Genomic DNA, 22,001 nt, shown 5'->3' on the forward strand with positions numbered 1-22,001 from the left:
TTTTAATCAAGGCGAACTATCAAGGGGTTCCCATTATCACCCAACCGCGTAAGGAACGCAAAATCCGGGAACATAACACCGATATGACGGAAACTAGGGCGGCAAGAGTGGAACAAAAACACTAGGCGAGAGGCTGAGCCTTCCACCCTTTACCAAGTATATAGATGCATTAAGATAACATGTCAATATAATGATATCCCAACAAGTAAATAATGTTCCAACAAGGAACGGTCTCCAATCTTCACCTGCAACTAGCAACGCTATAAGAGGGGCTGAGCAAAGCGGTAACATAGCCAATCAACGGTTTTCTAGGACATGGTGGGTTAGAGTTTTGACATGACAATTTGGGAGGCATGATAAGAAAGTGGTAGGCATCATAGCATAGGCATAGCAAAAGAGCGAGCATCTAGCAAAGCAAAGATAGTAGTGATTTCGAGGGTATGATCATCTTGCCTGCAAAGTTGTCAGAGTTGACTGGATCCTTGAAAGCAAACTCAACGGGCTCCTTGTTAGAGAACTCGTCTCCCGGCTCTACCCAAACAAGACAAACAAGCAACAAGGACACAATCAACCATGTGCAAACTCAAACAACATGATGCAAAGATGGTATGCTATGCGGGATGCAATATGTGATGCATATGCAAGATTTGACAAGGAATGCATGAACCTGGCCTCAACTTGGGAATCCAAGTGTACCACTGGAAAGGTGAGATGAAATCGCTTGAAAACGATATAAAGAACGCCAGAATCGGAGTTACGGTTTGGAAATGGCAAGCAATTCAAATATGACCACGTTCTGCGATTTACAGCAAGTAGCCATCTAAATGCAACAAGATGAACATGCTACAGCATCCAAACATGGCATCAAAATACATGGCAGGGATCCATTCATGATGCTTAACAAAATACTAGCACTGAGCTACGGCCAATTCATCCATTAACAGGTTCAAAAAAGCATGGCAAAAATGTATTTGGTAAACAGATTTCAGACTTAGTGAAATTAACACTTGTCTGGAATTTCAGATCAGATAGCACTCTTTGGAGCATGAAAACTATATGCTACAGGACCTGAACATGGCAAAGTAAAGCATGGCATGGAGCTACTCAAAGAGCTTAACAAAAGTCCCTTAGTGACCTTGAGCCAAAAGGGACCAGAAAATACATTTGCAAGCATGTGAACATGGCAAAAACATAATCAGTTCTCAGACTTAGTGAAAACTGGAGCATGCTGAAACAGATATCAAGTAGGCATGTTTACGAGCTCGATGCACTCACTATAGAGCAAGTCATGACAATATAAGCAAACACACATCAAGAATACACAAAATATAAGCTAGACATGGCAAGAACAATAACATGGCATGCACGGATCAACTACAACATCCTCGGCAAAATTGCTACCAAGTAGACAATCTGCCCAGATTCACGAAATGACAAAAGTAGAGCTCGATTGACTCAAGCTAGGGTGCTCCATAATTGCAAACAAAGACATGGATGGATAGAGCACTACAATATTAACAAAACATCCTTACTGATCATCCTCAAAAGAGGCACGGATCACTAGGAAACAACATGAACATATGGCATATTGAGATAAACAGATCAAGGACTTGGTGGAAATGCTAAGTCCCTGAAATCAGCATAACGAATGCTCCACTTTGCAAGCTTGTGCTAGTCACCACACACATCACAAAAATACATGGGTTGCACCCCTGGATAGATAGCAAAACATATAACAAAACTCATGTAGAGCTCAGGGGCATATCATGCACACAATAATCATGGCAAAAATGACAAATATCTAATTGGAGCAGCAGATCTGACAATTATCTCAAATAGCATTCTTCTAACAGAATTTCGGGCATCAAGATGAACTCAAATGAAAATGATGCAATGAGATGAAATGATGTACTCTTTGAGATGAACATTTTGATATGCTATATGCCCAAAACGAAGCTACGGATGCAAAGTTACGATGCGATGAACATAGCCAAAAATTTAGGGTTTCGGGTAAAAAGTCAACCCGATCCGGATCTGGATCTGGAGGTGCACTGTAGCGGTGGCGCGTTCCACAAGGTTCACCGGAGATGGCCGCGGCGGTGGCCGGACTTGCTGGTCTTGGGGGGTGACCGGAGCTCGCCAGCGTCGGCGGAGCTCGCCGGGGCGACGTTCGACGGCGGGGAGGCGCGGTGGAGACCGGGCGACGACGGTGCGGCGAGCCGGCACGGCGGTGCGGCGGAGCACGGCCGGCGGGCGGCGCGCCTCGGCGGAGGAGGAGCCGGGCCTCGGGAAGATGCCCCGGGCGGCGGCGGGAGGCAACGGGCCTCGGGGGCCCCTCCTGGGCCTCCCGGGCCGGCGGCGACGGCGAAGTGGGGCGGCGGCGCGACCCAACGAGCGAGCGACATGTGGCGGCGGCGGGTGGATCCGGACGTGTCCGGCCGGACAAAAAAAATGTCCGCCGGTGCGAGAGGTGGGTGGTTCTAGGGTTTCGTCCGTGAATTGAAATGGGAGGTTCTTTATATAGAGGTGGAGGGAGCTAGGAGAGTTCAAATGAGGTGCGGTTTTCGGCCACGCGATCGTGATCGAACGCTCTAGATGATGGAGAGGTTTTTGGTGGGTTTTGGGCCAACTTGGAGGGGTGTTGGGCTGCAACACACACGAGGCCTTTTCGGTCCCTCGGTTAACCGTTGGAGCATCAAACGAAGTCCAAATGGTACGAAACTTGACAGGCGGTCTACTGGTAGTAAACCAATGCCGCTTGGCAAGTCTCGGTCCAATCCGGAAATGTTTAATCCCCACACACGAAGGAAAGGTAGAAATGACCACCAGAGAAGAACGGAGCGCCGGAATGCAAAACGGACAACGGGGAAAAAGCTCGAATGCAAGAGATAAACACGTATGCAAATGCAATGCACATGATGACATGATATGAGATGCATGACAATGACAACAACACACAGAGACAAAAACCCGAACCCGAGAAAATAAAATAACTTAAGGCCGGAAACGGCAAGAGTTGGATTACATATTGGGTGAATCATATCCGGGGTGTTACATGATGGGGATCGGAAAAATTGCAACTTCTCCAATAAGTCGCTAAGACACTTGCCCCACGGTGGGCGCCAACTGTCGTGGATCTAAGACTGACAGTAGAACGGGGGGTAGGTATAAGGAGGCAAGATCCTAGCTATGGAGTAGTTGTACACACGAGTTTTACGAGTTCAGGCCCTTCTCGGAGGAAGTAACAGCCCTACGTCTCGGCGCCCTGAGGCGGTCGACTGGATTATATGTGTGTGTGTGTGTGTGTGTGTTTACAAAAGTGCGAATCCTTCTCCTAGAGGAGGGAGGTGACTTATATAGAGTGCGCCAGGACCCCAGCTCCCCTCCGTTACACAGAGTTCAATGCTCATAAAGGAAAGGCGTTACAGGTAACGTCTATAGTAAATGTCATAAATGCTTATAATGCTATGGTTTAAATCTTAACTGTTGCAGAGTGGAGGGTTCCTCATCTTCTGGTGGTCTAGTGTCTTCAAGGTGGTCGAGTAAACACATCTCCACGGTCGAGTGGATGATGATTTCTCTTCGACTGCTTCTGATTCTTTGTAAAGATGTCCTTGGGGAGGGTATGCTGGACAGGTCCATGACCCTACCCTAAATACATAGCTTCATCAGTCATGTCCTCATCACAACACCAAAACGCTACGTCTAGCCGCCAGGGAGCACTCCAATGCAACACCAAAAGCTCCCCCCCCCCTCCCCCACGGGGCATCGGTGATGCCGCATCGAGCCACCGGTGAAGCTTCATTGCAGCCGCGACGGAGCTCTACCGACCCCAGTGGTGCTCCATTGCAGCGCCGGCGATGACGGTGGATGCTGCGATGTAGCAAGCGGCGGTCATGGCGGAAGCTGCGACACAGTGCATGGCACGACGATGCAACCTGATTTGTCGGAGCTGCAGTGGAGCAGCGATGCAGCGGCGCGAGGCGACTATGGTTTGTAGCAGCTGTGTAGGAGCAAGCGTTGCAGCAATGCGAGCAGTGGCGGCACGGTTAGGGCGACGGGCGATGGTGCTGCCATGGTTGTGATGTGCCGCTGGAAGAAGAATATGGAGGAGCAGAACGAGCAGCCCAATGCTTTGTGCAGGAAAGAGATAAGGAAAGAAAGGGTATGGGAGAGAGTGAGATAAGCGGCTCGTTGGGTTCACCGGACGTGCGGCGCTCGTCAGAAACGACTTACAAAGCGCGTTGAGCAGCCGGTTAATTTAAACGATTTCCACAGACAAAAGCAAAGGTAACTGCTAGAAATCAATTGACTGATTTCCTAGAAAATCAGCCGGTTGATTTTAAACATTTTCACATACAAAAGTAAGGGCGGCCGCTTGGGATCAATCGACTGATTTCGTAGAAAAATCAGCCGTCTAGCCGCGACGCTTGATAACCTCTGCGAGGTCAGCAACAACGCCCTGCCCCTGCAGAGGCATCCACAAACTCGCAGCAGTGGCGATGTTGCGACACCCCGACGAGCGCAGCACCGGTGAGGAGCGACGGCGGCCGCTGTTCATTCATTCCACAAACTGAAAAAGTGGCCAAACAAAGGGGCATATTTCCCGAACAAAAAATCAGCCCGTTTCTGCTGATTCCCTACCCGGATGAAGCATCAACACTTCAACTAATTCTCAAAAAATAAAAATAAAAATCAACACTTCAACTAAAAGCTCCCTCAGAAAAAAGCTCCACATAAGTAAAATGACAGCAATTCACATTCATAATTAACCTACTTCATGGGCATCTCATACTGCCCGATACACCTTAATTAGAACACTGATTTAGTGTAGAAGATAGATAATGTAAGTCACAAGACCAATGGATACGAGTAGAAGATGGATGATGTCAGTCAGTCACGTATAGTCGTAAGAGATTAAGAAGAAGATAGCTCTCTGTCCTGCAGCCAGTCCTGCAAGAACTCCTTGATCTCCTCAAACTCCTCGGCGTCCTGCGAGGCCAGGTCGAACACCTTCCGCCCCAGCGCCTCCATCTCGCCGAGCCTCTCGCGCCTTGTGTCACCCCGCCGCAGCAGCCGTCCCAGCTTGCAGCACTTCGGTATGGAGGACGCCTTTTCGTGCTACAGCACGTGGAGGATGTGCCGGCATGGCAAGCCGTCGCGCTCCATCTTCCGGCAGCTGCACCTGAAGACGGCGCTCGAGTGCGTCTCCTTGTCGTCGTTGGCGCGGTCGTGTGACTGCAACACGCTGAAGAGATCGCCGTGGAGATCCAGCGTGTAGACCTTGGGGCCGGAGCCGTCGGAGCTGCTGCTCAGGGTGTCGACGATCTCGAAGAAGTCGTCCAGCGCCTTGATCTCCTCCAGCACGATGGCGAAGTTGGCCGGCGTGAAGGACCGCGCCGCGTCTTCCTCGAGGCACTCGTGCTCCGTGGTCAGCTCAACGCGGGACTTGTCGGCCTCCTCGTCGAGCTCGGCCTCCTGCGCGCGCATGCAGTTGCCCCTGTAGTCCGCGAGCTGGAGCAGGGCGAGCAGCGTCATGTCCTCGGAGAAGCTCGTGCGCAGGCCCGAAGATAGGCAGAGGCACTCCGCGCCCTCGTCTTCGTCACTCGCCATGCCGAGGAAGAACTTGTCGCGGACGAAGGCGGCGGCCCAGAGCTCCCTCTTCACGTACATCCTGCAGAGCCACTCCTGGTTGCTCGCCGTCCTGTGGCTGGCCACCAAACTGCGCCACCGCTCCTCGAACTCCACCGGCGAGCAGCCGTCCTCGAACATCAGCGACCTGAAGCCGTCCTCGGCCGACCAGCCGCCGAGGTGCTCCCTGACGCCTTCCTTCAAGTGGCACGAGCAGATCCGGTGGTTGGACAGCGGGAGCACGGTCTCGACGGCGTGGACCAGCGCATCGCCGCCGTCGGTTATCACGGACTTGGGTCTCTCCTGGCCCATGGACATCACCAAGGCCCGCAACAGCCAGACATACGAGTCGGGGGACTGGTCCGCGAGGACGGCGCAGCCGAGGAGCACGGGGCGGCGGTGGTGGTTCATGCCGAGGAAGGGGACGAAGGCCGCGCCGTACCTGTTCGTCCCGAGCGCGGTGTCGATGACGACGACGTCGTCGCTGCGGCCGCAGCTGCTGGCGCGCGCGTCGGCGTCGGCCCAGAAGAGCCTCTTGAGGCGGCCCGCGGCATCGACCTCGTACTGGTAGAAATGGTCAGGGTCGTCCTCGTTCTTCCTGCGGCGCAGTTCGCCGAGAACCGCCGCGGTGTCGTCGCTGCCGATCAGCGCCATGGTCGGTCTTGTGCGGCCTAACAGGTGGCCAGGAAATCAATTCGAAAAATCAAACGAGAAGGCGATCGACCGACACGCTGAAATGCAAGATCGAACGAGTAAAGCAAACCAAAGTAGGGCGATTGGCGAGTAGTAACAAGGACCGGGGCGAGCGGGTACCTCCGGGCTGCGGCGGCCGACGGGGGAGGGGCGGCGGCGGCGGAGATGGCTTTGGGGTAGCAGGAGGAATTGTGGCGCGAGAGAGAGAGAGAGAGAGAGAGAGAGCGTAAGCGTGGAGCTCGGGCCTAAACACTAGGGCGTGGGCCGTGGCAACAGACCAGATCGGTTACACCGGATGGTGTGTTTTCCAATTATATTTTTTTAGTACTGTTTTTCCCAAAAAAGTGATGAAATTTCTCCCCTAAATAAAGGTGATGAAATTTCTTCTTCTAAAAAAAGGTGATGATTTTTTTTGAAAACCCCTCCCATATGTTAATTAATTTAAAATATTCATACAATCATCCGTTACAAATTCAGCCACACAGGGCGGAACACTATTAAGAAGCACACCATCGAACCTATTATCAAAGCTGAACTTCGCAATCTCGTGCGCCACCCTTTTAACCCTTCTGTTAATCTTGGATATCTTGCAATTTACCATCAACTTGAATAAACTCAATGCTTCTATCTTTGGATCAACTAGAGAAGACCTGTCTAGAAGATCATTTCCAAGGAAAGAAGCCACAAAAAAACAATCAGTTTCTAAAATGATGGACTTATGAGAATAATACCAATGAACAACCCCACAAGGGTCGCTCTCAGTTCCACTTCATCCGCGCTATTGCACACCCCAATATAATCCCAGGACGATATGATAACTTCTCCAGTATGGTTCCTGGCCACGACGCCCACACTTGCAGCCCTTAAAGCCTCCACATAACTTGCGTCAACATTAATCTTAATGAACTCCGTAGCCGAAGTCTGCCAAGTCACAAAATTCTTTTGCATATCATTAGTAAAATTTAAGCCATCCACCCTCTCCTTACCTTTGATGCTAATCTCCATCTTCACATTTGGATGACATGATGAGAAGGACGCCCAGTAATTCTGAATGAAACTCACAGAGTCGGAGATTTTTTCCTTTCCCTTACCAAAAATTAAATCATTCCTCGAGTGCCATGCCCTCCAAAGCATGAATAAAATTTGCTCACGCACCATCGGCCTTACTTGATCCAATAAGATAAGTAACCAATCCGGCCCCGAAAAATTGAAAAACACTTCATCTGGTAAATTCGATACCTCCCTTACCGCCAAGGGTGATGATTTTTTTAAGTAGGTGATGGTGTGTTTTCCTATATTTTTCACTTTATCCATCATGTCTTGTAACAAAAAGTGGTTTCTAATAATAATAGAAATTGTATTTCCTAAAAAAATCAGAAGGGGAACTCTCTTTATATATTTTTTGAAACGAATACGTATTACCTGAGTTCCCGAATTGGATTGGATCACAGTAATTGGTTTCGAATGACCACATTCCTATCAGGCCCTTGATATATCCACTCATCTAATTCTGCAATGGTGTAGTAGTCTTAGTAGTGATACCTAATTATCTCGGAGGTCTGCCTTATGATGTTATGAAAGGTATGTTGTTTAGGGTTGAATGATATGCATGATCATACCAAAATTTGGCAAGTGGGATCCATTGGTTCCATCTGTTTGGGCAAGAATGCACAAAACACGTGAGAAACACTACTAGGAAAAGGGCTATAGCTAATATGGACATTAATGACGCACCATGTATGTGATGCGCCACTGCTATATAGCAGTGGCGCACCAGATACAGGTGTGTCATTAGTGTCCTTATTACAAATGGCGCACCAGACACACGGTGCGCCATTACTAACAATTTTTTCCAAAACTAGTAATGGCGCACCAAGGCACAGTGCGCCATTACTACTTTCAACTAGTAATGACGCACCACACACTCTGTGCGCCACTACTAACAGTTTTTTTTACTTTTTTTCAAAACTAGTAATGGCGCACCAGGGTACAACGCGCCATTACTAGTTCAAACTAGTAATGGCGCACCACAACCACGGTGCGCCACTACTAATAATTTCTTTGCAAAACTAGTAATGGCGCACCACGTAACAGGTGCGCCATTAGTAACCATTGGTAACCTGAGAGTAGCTAGATATTTTGGACAGCCACCTACCACACTCACTTTTCCCACTTCATTCTCTCCACCTCCTTCTCCAAGCTTGTCTCGGCTGCCTCCTCCTCCTCACCTCATTTGCACCATAGATTCACCCAAATTAAGTGGTTAAATTACCTTTTTTGATAGGTAAGTAAGGGGAAAGCTTTCTTTATGTTGTAGATCTACTTTTTTCTCCCTCCAACAACGTGCACATGCACTTTTTATGGCCTAGATCTACGTATGTTTGTGGTGTTGCATATGTTTGTGGTGTTGCATATGTTTGTGTTTGCAGGTACTGGTATTTGAAATGCGATAGTTGCCAATATTTTGCCGGAATGTTGATTCATTTCCGTTTCGGCGAGAATTTGGCACTATGCATTCTTTTTTGTCCTATTTTTAGGCAAAGTCACGCCAAATTTCTTTTGGTTCTAAAATATCGTTTTGCTCTACCTCGCAGGCGACCATGGTCCGCACGATGATCGAAGGCATCGTGAATAGGTTTTTGAGCTCCGCGAAGGCCGAGATGCTTCAAAAGAACGAGATGGAGATAAGATGTCCGTGTCGAAGATGCAAGCTGAGGAGCCTTATGGACCCGGATTCCGTACAGGTGCGGGACCGCCTACTCTTGCGTGGTTTCATGGATGGCTGTCGGTGGCAAGGTGATGAAGATGATTATGAAGTCGTCCATGGGGGCCGGGCAAGAAATGAGGAAGGGCAGCAAGACAGCCGCGGCGAGGGCGGGCGAGAAGATGAAGAATCTCCAGGACATGATCACGAAGTAGATGCATTACATAGTCATCATGTAGAAGATGCCGGACATGATGACGAGGAAGATGCCGGAGCAGACGAAGGGCATGATCATGAAGATGAAGATGCCGGAGCAGACGACGATAGACCATCGATGGGCTGGGTGCAGGACCCTCATATTCAAGAGCTGCTTCTCAAGCAGACAGATAACGCAAGAGCTGCTGCCCGAGAGAAAGCCAAGCTGGATCAACTGGAGATAGACGCGGTTACTCCATTGTATGAAGGATGCAGGTCCGAGGATACCCGCCTGAAAGTAACGCTCATGGCTCTGGAGATGAAGGCAAAACACAAAATGACCGACGCATGCTTCGACGAGAACATGTCATTCTGGCACGAACGAATTCCCAAGGGGAACAAGTGCCCGACTAGTTTCGAGGAGGCGAAGAAAATCGTGTGTCCTCTGGATTTACCGCACGTGAAATACCATGTGTGCATGAACAATTGCATCATTTATCGGGACGAGCACACGAAGTGTACCATATGTCCGGTGTGCGGCGTCACTCGATACAAGAAGAGGAAGAAAGCTCCTCGAAAAGTGGTGTGGTACTTTCCGATCACTCCTCGTCTGCAACGGTATTTCATGGACCCTAAGGTAGCAAAGCTCCTACGTTGGCACGCGGATAGGGAGGAGAAGAAGCGAGAAGATAACGGAAATGATCCGGACATAAATAAAAAAGACAAGATGCTGAGTCACCCTAAGGATGCGAGCCAGTGGCAAGCGTTGAACTGCGAAAACCCAGAATTTGGGGACGATCCAAGGAACATCGTGCTGGGCGCGAGCACCAATGGAGTCAATCCGTTTAGCAGCCAGAGAAGCACACATAGCACCTGGTCTGTGTTTGTGTGGATGTACAACTTTCCCCCTGGTTGTGCATGAAGAGGAAGTACATTCACATAAGTATGCTAATTGAAGGGCCGAAACAACCAGGGAACGACATCAATCTGTATCTGGGGCTGCTGAAAGAGGAGCTAGACACGCTATGGAAAACGCCAGCCAATACGTGGGACGCCGCTGAGAAAAAAATATTTCCCTATGAGAGCCGCACTGCTCAAGACGGTGCACGACTATCTCGGTTACGGATATGTCGCGGGGCAGGTGGTCCACGGATTTTCTAGATGCGTCAGGTGCATGGATGACACAACGTATCACTAGCTAGAAAGAGATCCCGGATCTTCGAAAACCGTGTTCATGGGACATCGAAGGTGGCTTCGCGACGATGACTCATGGAGAAAACGCAATGATCTGTTCGATGGTGAAACCAAACCCCGAAGACGCCCGCGTACGAGGAGCGGCGAGGAAATAGACGAGCTGTTGAAAAATTGGAAAGATTGCCCACTGCCGGGAAAGAAGCAAAAGGCGCCAGAGCCGGGAAGAAGCGAAATGCGCCAGAGCCGCCGCTGAAGGTGTGGAAAGCGAGATCTGTTTTCTGGGACTTGCCGTAATGGAAGATCCTCCGTGTGCCTCACATCCTTGATGTCATGCATATCACGAAGAACGTGTGCGAGAGTCTGCTTGGTACCCTGCTCAACATGCAAGAGAGGACCAAAGATGGGCCGAAAGCAAGGGCAGACTTGAAATCAATGGGCATCAAGGAGGAGCTTCACGCTAATGATGATGATGATGATGAGGCGAAGCAGGACACGGAAAGTTGTCGCAAAGGCAAAAGGCCAAGAAGATCGGAAATGACTACCCTCCCGCGTGCTCCACTCTAAGTCAGGAGGAGATCGAGCAGTTTTTCACCTGCCTCGTAGGAGTAAAACTTCCTTACGATTACGCGGGAAGATAAGCAGATACCTAGACTCAGCGAAGCAGAAGTTCAGCGGGATGAAGCCTCACGACTGTCACGTGCTAATGACGCAGATACTTCCAGTTGCAATCCGTGGGATCAAGGACGCGCACGTCCGTGAAACGCTATTTGGCCTATGCAACTTTTTCGACGTCATCTCTCGGAAGTCGGTTGGCGTGAGGCAACTCAGAAGGCTACATGAAGAGATTGTGGTGATACTATGCGAGCTTGAGATGTACTTCCCGCCCGCATTCTTTGATGTTATGGTGCATCTGCTGGTCCATGTCGTGGAGGATATCATCCAACTCGGGCCGACGTTCCTGCACAGCATGATGCCGTTCGAAAGGATGAATGGTGTCATCAAAGGATACGTTTGCAACATGTCACGTTCAGAGGGAAGCATAGCCAGGGGCTTTCTTACCGAAGAGTGCATCTCCTACTGCACGAATTATCTAGGCATCGAGAACCCCGTTGGTCTGCCCGTCAACAGGCACCTCGGCAGGCTCGCTGGATGGGGTCACCGCGATGGTTGCCGCGAAATGCATGTTGACTTCGAGGGTCGACTTGCCGACTTTGAAAGAGCAAACCTAGTCACGCTACAACACATAGACGTGGTCGATCCTTGGGTGGTAGAGCACAAAACCTTTATTGAGAAGATGTATAATGACCGAGGCCAACAGAGGACGGACGGAGATATAATCAAAGAGCACAACTCATGTTTCACGCGTTGGTTCAAGGAAAAGCTTCTGTCGTACCCTTTACATGAGGATTCTTCCGCGGAAGAAAAACTCATATTTGCCTTGTCACAGAGCGCTGAGCACAACCTGATGACCTATGAGGCGTACGATATCAACGGCTACACATTCTACACCGAGGACAAGGACATGAAGAGCGATGGTTATTAGAACTCCGGGGTAACGATGGAATCCTACACCGGTAACGACAAGGACAGATACTACGGAAGGATCGAGAAGATCTGGGAGCTGAGCTATGCTGGAGAGAAGGTCCCGATGTTCCGTGTCAGATGGGCCAAGAGCGTCCTAAAAGAAGACCGGTATTTCACCACCATGGTTATACCCGAAGCCAAATCCAAGACCGCGGGTGCAAACGTCACCACGAAAAATGAGCCATGGGTACTGGCTTCCCAAGTGGACCAATGCTTCTTCATTACCGACCCGTCAAAGCACGGTCGTGTTGTCGTGAGGAGAGGCAAAAGGAAGATCATCGGAAAGGATGGAGTCGCCAATGAGCAAGACTTCGACAAGTACGGTGACCCGAAGATGGAACATGACGACGACGATGAAGTGCCATACACCACAAGAAAAAGCAGGACTACCCTACCTAAAGGACGTCCGTTCAACAGAAGAACTCCATTTGCAAAAAAGAAGGGCAAGAAGATTGTGAAAAGATAGCTAGCTAAGATCGATTGTATTTAAATCGTAGTCTTCATTTCTCGATTGTATTTCGACATATTGAAATGATATTTCTTCTGTTCTAGTCATGAATATTTATTTATGTTTATTATGGTATTGAATTTCTAACTCACAAAAAGTTATGAATTTGTTAATATTTTTTGAACTCATGAATATTTTTAAATTTCATGGGAACCTTTTGAATTCATGAATATTTTTTTCAAATTTGATGATATTTTTTCATATTCATAAATGTTTTACCAATTCACAAATGAATGCAACTAAAAATCCAAAAAAAATATTGATGATATTTTTAAATAACAAATTTGATGATATTTTTTCATATTCATAAATATTTTAAAATAACAAATTTGATGATATTTTTTCACATTCATAAATGTTTTCAAATTTGATTGTCATTTTCTAAAAAATTATTAGATGCAACTAAAAATAATAATAATAAGTTACTAATGGCGCACGAGGAGAAGGTGCGCCATTGCTATCAATGTACTTATGGCGCACCCCTAGGAGGTGCGTCATTGGTATACCAATTTTTATGATATTTTTTCAAATATTTTCAAATAACAAATTTGAAGATATTTTTTTCACATTCATGAATGTTTTCAAATTTGTTTGTCATTTTCTAAAAAAAGATTGGATGCAACTAAAAATAATAATAATAATAATAATAATAAGTTACTAACGGTGCCAGATCCCCCTCGCCCCCCGCGCCAGACCCCCCTCCATCTCGCGCTATCCCCCTCGCCAGATCCCCCTCCCCCCGCCGCCGCCGACGACCCCCGCGCCCGCTCCACCGCCAGAGTCGCCGCTGGAGCACTAGGAGGAGGAGGAGGCACGCGTCCACCAGGAGAGGAGCCCCCCAAGCTCGATGGCCCATTTCTTCTTCCTTCGACCGACCCCATCTCATAGTCGCCACCGCTGCTTCGGTCCATCCCTGCGGCAACCGAGGTGTCCACAAGCCTCGTGGTGAACTCCTCCCTCGTCCCTTCTTCCCACGCCGCATCGAGTTCATCGTTGGATTTGTTGACTGATTCGTGCGCGCGCGTGGATGCAGGGCGCAGGTGCTCTACTACGCGGTGGAGGCGCTGCTCCGGTCGGGGCACGAGGGCGTCTACGTCGCCGTCGAGCGGCCGCTCCAGCTCGCGTAGACCGCCGCCGTCCTCGAGGTACGCCGCCCGCTGGATCTTGCTTCTTTCTCTCGATCTGTTCAGTTCTGACTTCTGAGCTCTGCATCCTGCTTTGTGTGCCTGCCAGATCCTCCACAGGTTGGTCGGGCTGGTGAGGTCTCCGGTGTCAGCCACGCTGCCGCAGATCGGGTCGCGCCTCTTCGTCACCTGGGGCATCCTCTGGAGCTTCCCCGAGGTGCGGTCTTCTTCTCCATGGCGTCTCTCTCTGCTCTTTTTGCTGCATGCATACCTGATGCTCTGTTTCCTCTGTTTTCTTGGTTGGGTCTGCAGACCAGGACACACATCCTGGTGAGCTCCTTGGTAATCAGCTGGTCCATCACCGAGGTATGCATGCTCCTGAATCCTGATAATCTAGGAATTACAGCTCTTCAAATTAACTGTGTTATCGAGCCGCGAGACGCAGCTGTTGCTGTTAGACTAGCTGAAGATGTGCTACTAAACTAATGCAATGCGACGATTATTTTTACGTATGGATGTTGCTGTTCCAAGTTGAATTTCAAGATACTTGCGATAGGTGTATCACACAAAATTGCTGCGGCTTAATTCACTCTACTGTTAGTATTATATTACACCAGGGGAGGTGTGTATCATCAGGGTGGTGCTGAGTCAACTAGAAGTCAGAGGCACCCCAGAAACATGTATATTTTCCAATCATGTAACCTAGTATCTGTATGATTAATCTCAAATGAGACAAATCAGGTTAATAATGCTCATGTACCAGAAACTTCAAACTTGAATGGAAAGAACCTTTAAAGCAGAGGGTGGCAGAGAAATTGTGCTGCATATTATTATTTATCAAATCCTATAGGTTGGCAAAGTCATGGCATATGGTCCTTCTACTGCCCTGTTCTGGAGTTATATTGCTGCTCTAGTACATTTCATTGGTAGTGCACTTCACTGCATTTTATATAGGAAACAAGGTCTTAGTTCTGGAGTTTTATTGTAGTGTCACAGTGAACTAGCAGCCTGTTTTTTAACAGGGTAGTGTGCTGGTACATGCTTTACTTAGTCAAATCCTAGTGCAACAGAAGGCTGTAGAAGGCATTAGCTATTGCCCAGCTGGTGTTGGTTAAATTCTTCACTACATCCTGATCCTATCCACACAAGGTCTCAGCTTTTTGGTTACAGTGCTTCTGTGTGCATTTTAATGGTAGTGCAATTTCACTGCGTTTTGTCCAAAGAAGGCCTCAGTTTTGGAGTTGTATTGCAACTGCGGCAGCATGTCAGAGATGTAAAGCTCATGTTACTGTCCTCTGCTTGTAATGTCACAGTGAACTAGTAAGTTCTCACACTATAATTAACTAGTAACTTGTAGTTATGCAGTAGCCTGAACCGTGGAGATTCACTCTCAAAATCATCATATTGCTTTCCTTTTTCACATTGTATCATCATCCTGGTACATATTCAGTGTGTGTATGTGTATCAGTGTATGTGTTCAGCTTGTGTTGGTAGATGATACAAATGTGTAGTTCTCAGTTTTCATGTATATACAGGTCACAAAGTTGAAGTCTTTTAGATCACCACAAACCGAGCAAACATGCCACAAGTAAATAGTGTTGGCGGCTCTAGCAACAGCATTGTTAGAGAAGTTTCTCGAGAGGTGGGATAATGATTTTGCAGGTACCCCGAGAGGCCCTTGAGTTTGCCGGAATGTCGATTAATTTCCGTTCCGGCAAATTCGGGTACTCCATATGTCCTATTTTCAGCAACGGTCATGCTGAAATTTTCCGTGAATTTTAGCATGACTTTGCTAAAAATAGGACATATGGGGTACTTGCAACTAATGCATGGGCCGGGGTATATTGCATATTCCAATAGGAATGTAAATATGTGCACCTGATTCAAGTAAATATGTGCACTCATGAAATAGGAATGTAAATATGTGCACCCGATTCAAGTAAAAGAAGATGTTGCATATTCCAATAAAAATGTGATAAAGAGAGCACCACCTATATATATTGAGTATTGATTCAGCATCACATGCTTTTTTGGAGATTGATATAGCAAAAATATTTGTAGAAGAAGATCATGGGTACCTAGGCAATATCACAAAACATCTAACATCTCTCAATTGATCCCAAAACACCTAGGCAATATCACAAACATCTCTCAATTGTTCCTTGACAATAACCAACTTTTTGGCGACATTCCTCGAGAATTAGGTTATTTGGTCAACTTAGAGATCTTGTTCCTTGACAATAACCAACTTGTTGACCAAACTTTTTTCCTATTTAGAGCGAAACATGGCCCATAACGATGAGGCCGGCGGTTCAGGCAAGGCATTCTGGGAGCTGTACCAGGAGATGGAGGAAGAACCTCACCGCTATGAGGACGCCGCGGAAGACACCGATCCTGACTACACAACCCCTAGTGGCGTCGGGGATGACACCACTAATGGTGCCGCCGAGGATGCCACCACTGATGATGGCAGCGCAGGCACAGATGGCAGCCAACCGAAGAGGCAACGGAAGGACCGGCGCCCGAACATGCTCGACACCGTCAAGGAGGAACTTACTGAAGTGTCCTCCGAGGGGCATCCAACGGCGCCCAAAGAATTAGTCAAGGGGTACGCGGGACAGCTCGGGTGCATTCTCCAGAGCATCGTCTCGATCAACACCGAGAACCTAAGGCATCATGGCCGAGGGAATTTGTGGAACCTCCTCTTCACGAAGCTGCACGAACAATACAAGTTCCCTGGTGACTTCACAAACACACGCCTCTCAGGGAATAAAGTGAGTAGTGCCTCCCTCATGAAGATGAGCACGGCCCTGGCTACTTGGAGAGCCGCGGTGAAGAGAATGATAGTTATGAGAAGATCAAGGAGAAAAGACCTTCGATCAGCGAAGATGACTACCTGGAGTTCAAGATCAAGTGCGAGAGCAACGCAACCGTGGAATCAAGTCAGTGGGGGAAAGAGATGCATGACTTGAACTTAGGGGTCCACAAACTCGGTCCCGGTGGTTACAGAGTGGCGGAAGCTATATGTGACAAGGAGGACGCGGAGCGTGCCGAGTAAGGCCTACCGCCCCTCTTCGAGAAATACCGTGACAAGCAGACCAAGAACTATGTGAGGGCCCGGTACAAGATTGACCCGGTAACCAAGGAGCTTACCACGGATCCGAAGACCAAGGCGCTTGAGCTTGTTCTGGTAAGGAATACACCCCCGCGTAATTAGCTCCATATGGTTGCGTTCTAATTAATGAAGCCAAATTTCTAAATGGTTCACGTTCCTTCCGTAGGACACTGAAAGCAGTAGCGCGGGGTCGTTTCAGAGCTCCCCTTTCGACACCCCTTTAAATAGGGCGTTGAACGTAATGAAAAACAAGGATAAGCTCAGTAAGCCGTCATCAGCTGGTCATGTCGCCGGCAAAGGCTTGTCTACGAAATGGTCGGAATACTATACCACTAGGCGAAAGGAGAGAAAGACCAGCTCGGAAAGCCAGGAGCGCGAGGTTCAAGAACTCAAGGCAAAAGTGGCACGGATTTTGGAGATAGTCGAAGAGCAAGTGCGAGACCAACTGGGAGCGACGATCACCGCCATTATGCCTACCTTGCTTGAGGGGCTGCAGGCGTGGATTGCGGGCGACCAACAGGGGCCGCCCCCGATTCCCAGCTTCACGGGCAGCAACTCGCACAATGTGCCGGTGGCGCCATTGGTGTCTCCAGCGAAGGCGGCATTGGTGTCTCCGTCGGTGCCGGCATTGGAGCTTAATGCACCCGGGTGTGGGAAGAATACGCCGGCCGGCACCTCGGCAGCAAGTAGCCCCTCCATCACTTGCACGCCCACCGTTGGCGGTGCCTTGACATTAGCCGAGCTCGACGCCATCACGGTAACTAAGCCTCTCGGCTGATGACTTCATCTCCTTGCCTTTGACTGGGCATCCCTGACGCCCTACATGTTTTCGTAGGGCACCGCCGATGCTCCATGCACTCTCCTGCACTTCGTGGACGGTGAGTTGATCGATGTCGCCAAGGCTAGAATCGTTCAACCGGACAACCGCCTGTTCCACAGTAATCCAATGCCACCCAACGTGTATAGGGTTCAACTGGTTCGGGTGCTGCGGGGCTACGACGACTTGTTACCTCCATATCGACCCCCTGGGGCCGACGAAGATGATGTGATGACCCTCAGCGCCTGGATAGGCTGGTCCGCTTTGGTTGAAGAGCCAGATTCGTTTGGGGGCGGGGGACACTACCCCACAGACAACACCGCCAGTCGTGCCGACGCCAAGCCATGGCAAGACCACCGCAACGCTACCGGACGACGACGAACATATGGCCGATCTGGACATGCATATGGCACAGGATCCGGACGACGACGACGGTACATTTACCAGGGTCGATAAGTACTTCAACGAACATGGGTACGGTGACAAATTCTTGGGGCCTCCTTCTCAAGAACCCAACCCTGCAAAAGACGATCGCGATCTAGCTGGTACTGCGGAGAAACCCAATTGCAACAGGCATCGTCTGTCGTTCAGTTCTCAGGAGACGCCTCCAGCTGCCGCCTTCACCGAGCCTCAGATAGACGAGGTGCGAAATATTATCAGCCCCAACACACTCAAGAAGGTTGTCTCTGAGCAGAACTCGATCCCATTACAGTAGAAGAAGAAGGGACGGGAAAGAAAGAATAACAAGGGCGCGAGCCAGCCAGCACCGAGTACGATCCGTGCTCAGGACGGTCCACCTACGTCTAAGGATATCTCGAGGAGGGTGCATGTGGTGGGTAGGCCGATGCTACCGACTAATTTGCTCAATGCTGCAACCCGTGCTATGCGGAGTCTGCATGACAGTGTTCTTTCTTTGGAGAAGCGGCGTCTCTCCGAGAATGATGTGGCATACCCGGTTTTCGTGGCCAAGGTTCCAAAGGGCAAGGGCTTTGGCGATAGCGCCATCGGGGGTATGATCGTCCTGCGGTTTGATGACATCTTCGCTATGTTTAACCTTCATCCGCTGCACTACACCTTCGTTCGGCTATTTTTGCTGAGTATGGATATGCGGATCATTAGAGACAAGACCCCGGACATCATGATAGTCGACCCATTATACATGCTTGCCAAGATCTTGGGCAACACCGGGGACCGGCAAGTCGCGAGTTCATACCTCGAAAGCGTCATTCTGGCGAACCCAGATAAGGTTAACTTCCTCGTGCCTTACTTTCCCGAGTAAGTCATCCCCTCACCGCCCCGTAACATACGATTTCTTAGATTTCGATCATTCTTTTTTTCTAACATTCCGTGTTTTGTGCAGTGACACACGTTGCACACTCATCCTCTTAAGCCCGAACTATTCCATGGCCACGTATTTCGACTCGGACCGTCAGTCGAATAAAGACTACACAAATATCAAGAAAGTTCTTGATGATGTTCTCCCCGGCTACGCCAAATCTGGAGGCACCTTCAGGAGGCCAATTCTTAGGTATGACAAGCACGTGTTCACCCACGTAACGATGTTCCCCTGCGTCAAGCAGCCGCCTGGAGGTTAGAAGGATGCCTACTACGCCCTCCATCACATGCGGGCGATCGTACAGGACCATAATCAACTTCTGCTACCAAATAGTCTCAAAGCTTGGGCCGCATGCTTGTTGGCAATCCAGGACGCAGATCTTAGACAAGAATTCTTTCGCATCCAGTCGGAGTTTGCGGAAATCATCCATCAAGATGTCCTTCGTACCTCGGGGCAGTTCTACCTCAGATATCAACCGTCCAACAGTGAAATAGAAACAACGCTACAAATGCAGGCTGGCAACGATCGCGATTTCATGACCATCACGAAAGATGGCGGCTTCATCCACGCTCTGATCCCTGAGTCGAGTCGAAAGTAGTGATGCTATGTAGTTCTGAAATATCGATTAGCTCATGTTGTAATTAAACTTTAATGAACTTGTATGTCTCTTTGGTTTGGACAGTCGTTCAACTTATATGTAATCGATGCTATTTATTAGTAGGACCATGAATCATGCTATTAATGTGTTGCTTTTCTCTTTTGATCCTTTTGTTGCATACTTATATATTGCTTATGTATTGTCTGTGAATTGCTACTAACGTTTTGTTTGTCTAGTGCATAGAGATGCCGTTGTATGTCGTGTACAAGGGTAAGGTTCCCGGAGTCTACGACGACTGGGAGGAGTGTCGGAGACAGGTTCACCGTTTCAACGGTAACAGTTACAAAGGATACACCACTAGGGCGGAGGCGGAAGCTAGATACGCGCGCTATCTAGCGGGAGAGAGGAGGGAGCGGAGGAGGAACCAGATGAAGACCAGTTTAATCGCGATGATGCTCATCGTGATGACTGAAGGAAATATGCCCTAGAGGCAATAATAAAGTTATTATTTATTTCCTTATATCATGATAAATGTTTATTATTCATGCTAGAATTGTATTAACCAGAAACATAATACATGTGTGAATACATAGACAAACTTAGTGTCACTAGTATGCCTCTACCTGACTAGCTCGTTAATCAAAGATGGTTATGTTTCCTAACCATGAACAAAGTGTTGTTATTTGATTAACGAGGTCACATCATTAGTTGAATGATCTGATTGACATGACCCATTCCATTAGCTTAGCACCCGATCGTTTAGTATGTTGCTATTGCTTTCTTCATGACTTATACATGTTCCTATGACTATGAGATTATGCAACTCCCGTTTGCCGGAGGAACACTTTGTGTGCTATCAAACGTCACAACGTAACTGGGTGATTATAAAGGAGCTCTACAGGTGTCTCCAATGGTAGATGTTGGGTTGGCGTATTTCGAGAATAGGATATATTTGTCACTCCGATTGTCGGAGAGGTATCTCTGGGCCCTCTCGGTAATGCACATCACATAAGCCTTGCAAGCATTGCAACTAATGAGTTAGTTGTGGGATGATATATTACGGAACGAGTAAAGAGACTTGCCAGTAACGAGATTGAACTAGGTATTGGATATCGACGATCGAATCTCGGGCAAGTAACATACCGATGACAAAGGGAACAACGTATGTTGTTATGCGGTCTGACCGATAAAGATCTTCATAGAATATGTAGGAGCCAATATGGGCATCCAGGTCCCGCTATTGGTTATTGACCGGAGACGTGTCTCGGTCATGTCTACATTGTTCTCGAACCGTAGGGTCCGCACGCTTAACGTTACGATGACAGTTATTATGAGTTTATGCATCTTGATGTACCGAAGATTGTTCGGAGTCCCGGATGTGATCATGGACATGACGAGGAGTCTCGAAATGGTCGAGACATAAAGATTGATATATTGGAAGCCTATGTTTGGATGTCGGAAGTGTTCCGGGTGAAACGGGATTTTACCGGAGTACCGGGAGGTTACCGGAACCCCCCTGGAACTATATGGGCCTTAGTGGGCTTTAGTGGAAAGGAGAAAGGGGCAGCCCAAGGTGGCCGCACGCCTCCCCCCTCCCCTAGTCCTATTAGGACAAGGAGAGGTGGCCGGCCCCCTCTCTCTCTTTCCCCCCCTCGAGGAATCCTATTCCAACTAGGATTGGGGGGGGGGAATCCTACTCCCAGAGGGAGTAGGACTCTCCTGGCGCGCCCTCCCTTGGCCGGCCAGCCTCCCCCCTCTAGTCCTTTATATACGGAGGCAGGGCACCCCAAAGAGACACAAGTTGATCCTTGAGATCGTTCCTTAGCCGTGTGCGGTGCCCCCTGCCACCATATTCCACCTCGATCATATTATAGCGGTGCTTAGGCAAAGCCCTGCGACAGTAGAACATCAAGATCGTCACCACGCCGTCGTGCTGACGGAACTCCTCCCCAACGCTTTGCTAGATCGGAGCCCGGGGATCGTCATCGAGCTGTACGTGTGCTAAGAACTCGGAGGTGCCGGAGTAACGGTGCTTGGATCGGTCGGATCGGGAAGACGTACGACTACTCCCTCTATGTTGCGTCAATGCTTCCGCAGTCAGTCTGCGTGGGTACGTAGACAACACTCTCCCCTCTCGTTGCTATGCATCACCATGATCTTGCGTGTGCGTAGGAAAATTTATGAAATTACTACGTTCCCCAACAGTGGCATCCGAGCCTAGGTTTTATATGTTGATGTTATATGCACGAGTAGAACACAAGTGAGTTGTGGGCAATATAAGTCATACTGCCTACCAGCATGTCATACTTTGGTTCAGCAGTATTGTTGGACGAGACGACCCGGACCAACATTACGCGTACGCTTACGCGAGACCGGTTCCCCCTACGTGCTTTGCACATAGGTGGCTTGCGGGCGACTGTCTCTCCAACTTTAGTTGAACCGAGTATAGCTACGCCCGGTCCTTGCGAAGGTTAAAACGGAGTCAAATTGACAAACTATCAT

General features: G+C 48.8%; 1 protein-coding gene and 1 pseudogene across 1 annotated transcript; one reads left to right on the forward strand and one right to left on the reverse strand.

The window, feature by feature from the left end:
• Positions 1 to 4,707: 4,707 nt before the first annotated feature.
• LOC125541216 (protein FAR1-RELATED SEQUENCE 7-like) lies at positions 4,708 to 6,531 on the reverse strand. The gene is made up of 2 exons (XM_048704679.2): positions 6,445 to 6,531; positions 4,708 to 6,302 (listed from the first exon to the last, which is right to left on the reverse strand). The coding sequence occupies exon 2, from the start codon at positions 6,283 to 6,285 to the stop codon at positions 5,122 to 5,124; it is 1,164 nt and encodes a 387-aa protein (XP_048560636.2). The 5' UTR covers positions 6,286 to 6,302; positions 6,445 to 6,531; the 3' UTR covers positions 4,708 to 5,121.
• Positions 6,532 to 13,356: 6,825 nt separating this feature from the next.
• LOC125535285 (very-long-chain (3R)-3-hydroxyacyl-CoA dehydratase PASTICCINO 2A-like) lies at positions 13,357 to 14,119 on the forward strand (annotated as a pseudogene).
• The last annotated feature ends 7,882 nt before the right edge of the window (positions 14,120 to 22,001 follow it).

This window comes from Triticum urartu, chromosome 2A, assembly GCF_056163025.1.
Source record: "Triticum urartu cultivar PI428250 chromosome 2A, HENAU_Tu73, whole genome shotgun sequence".
In the NCBI taxonomy this organism is placed as follows: Eukaryota; Viridiplantae; Streptophyta; class Magnoliopsida; order Poales; family Poaceae; genus Triticum; species Triticum urartu.

Excerpts from the sequence above, each read along its gene's own strand:
- LOC125541216 (XM_048704679.2), bottom strand. The coding sequence starts at position 6,285 with ATGGCGCTGATCGGCAGCGACGACACCGCGGCGGTTCTCGGCGAACTG.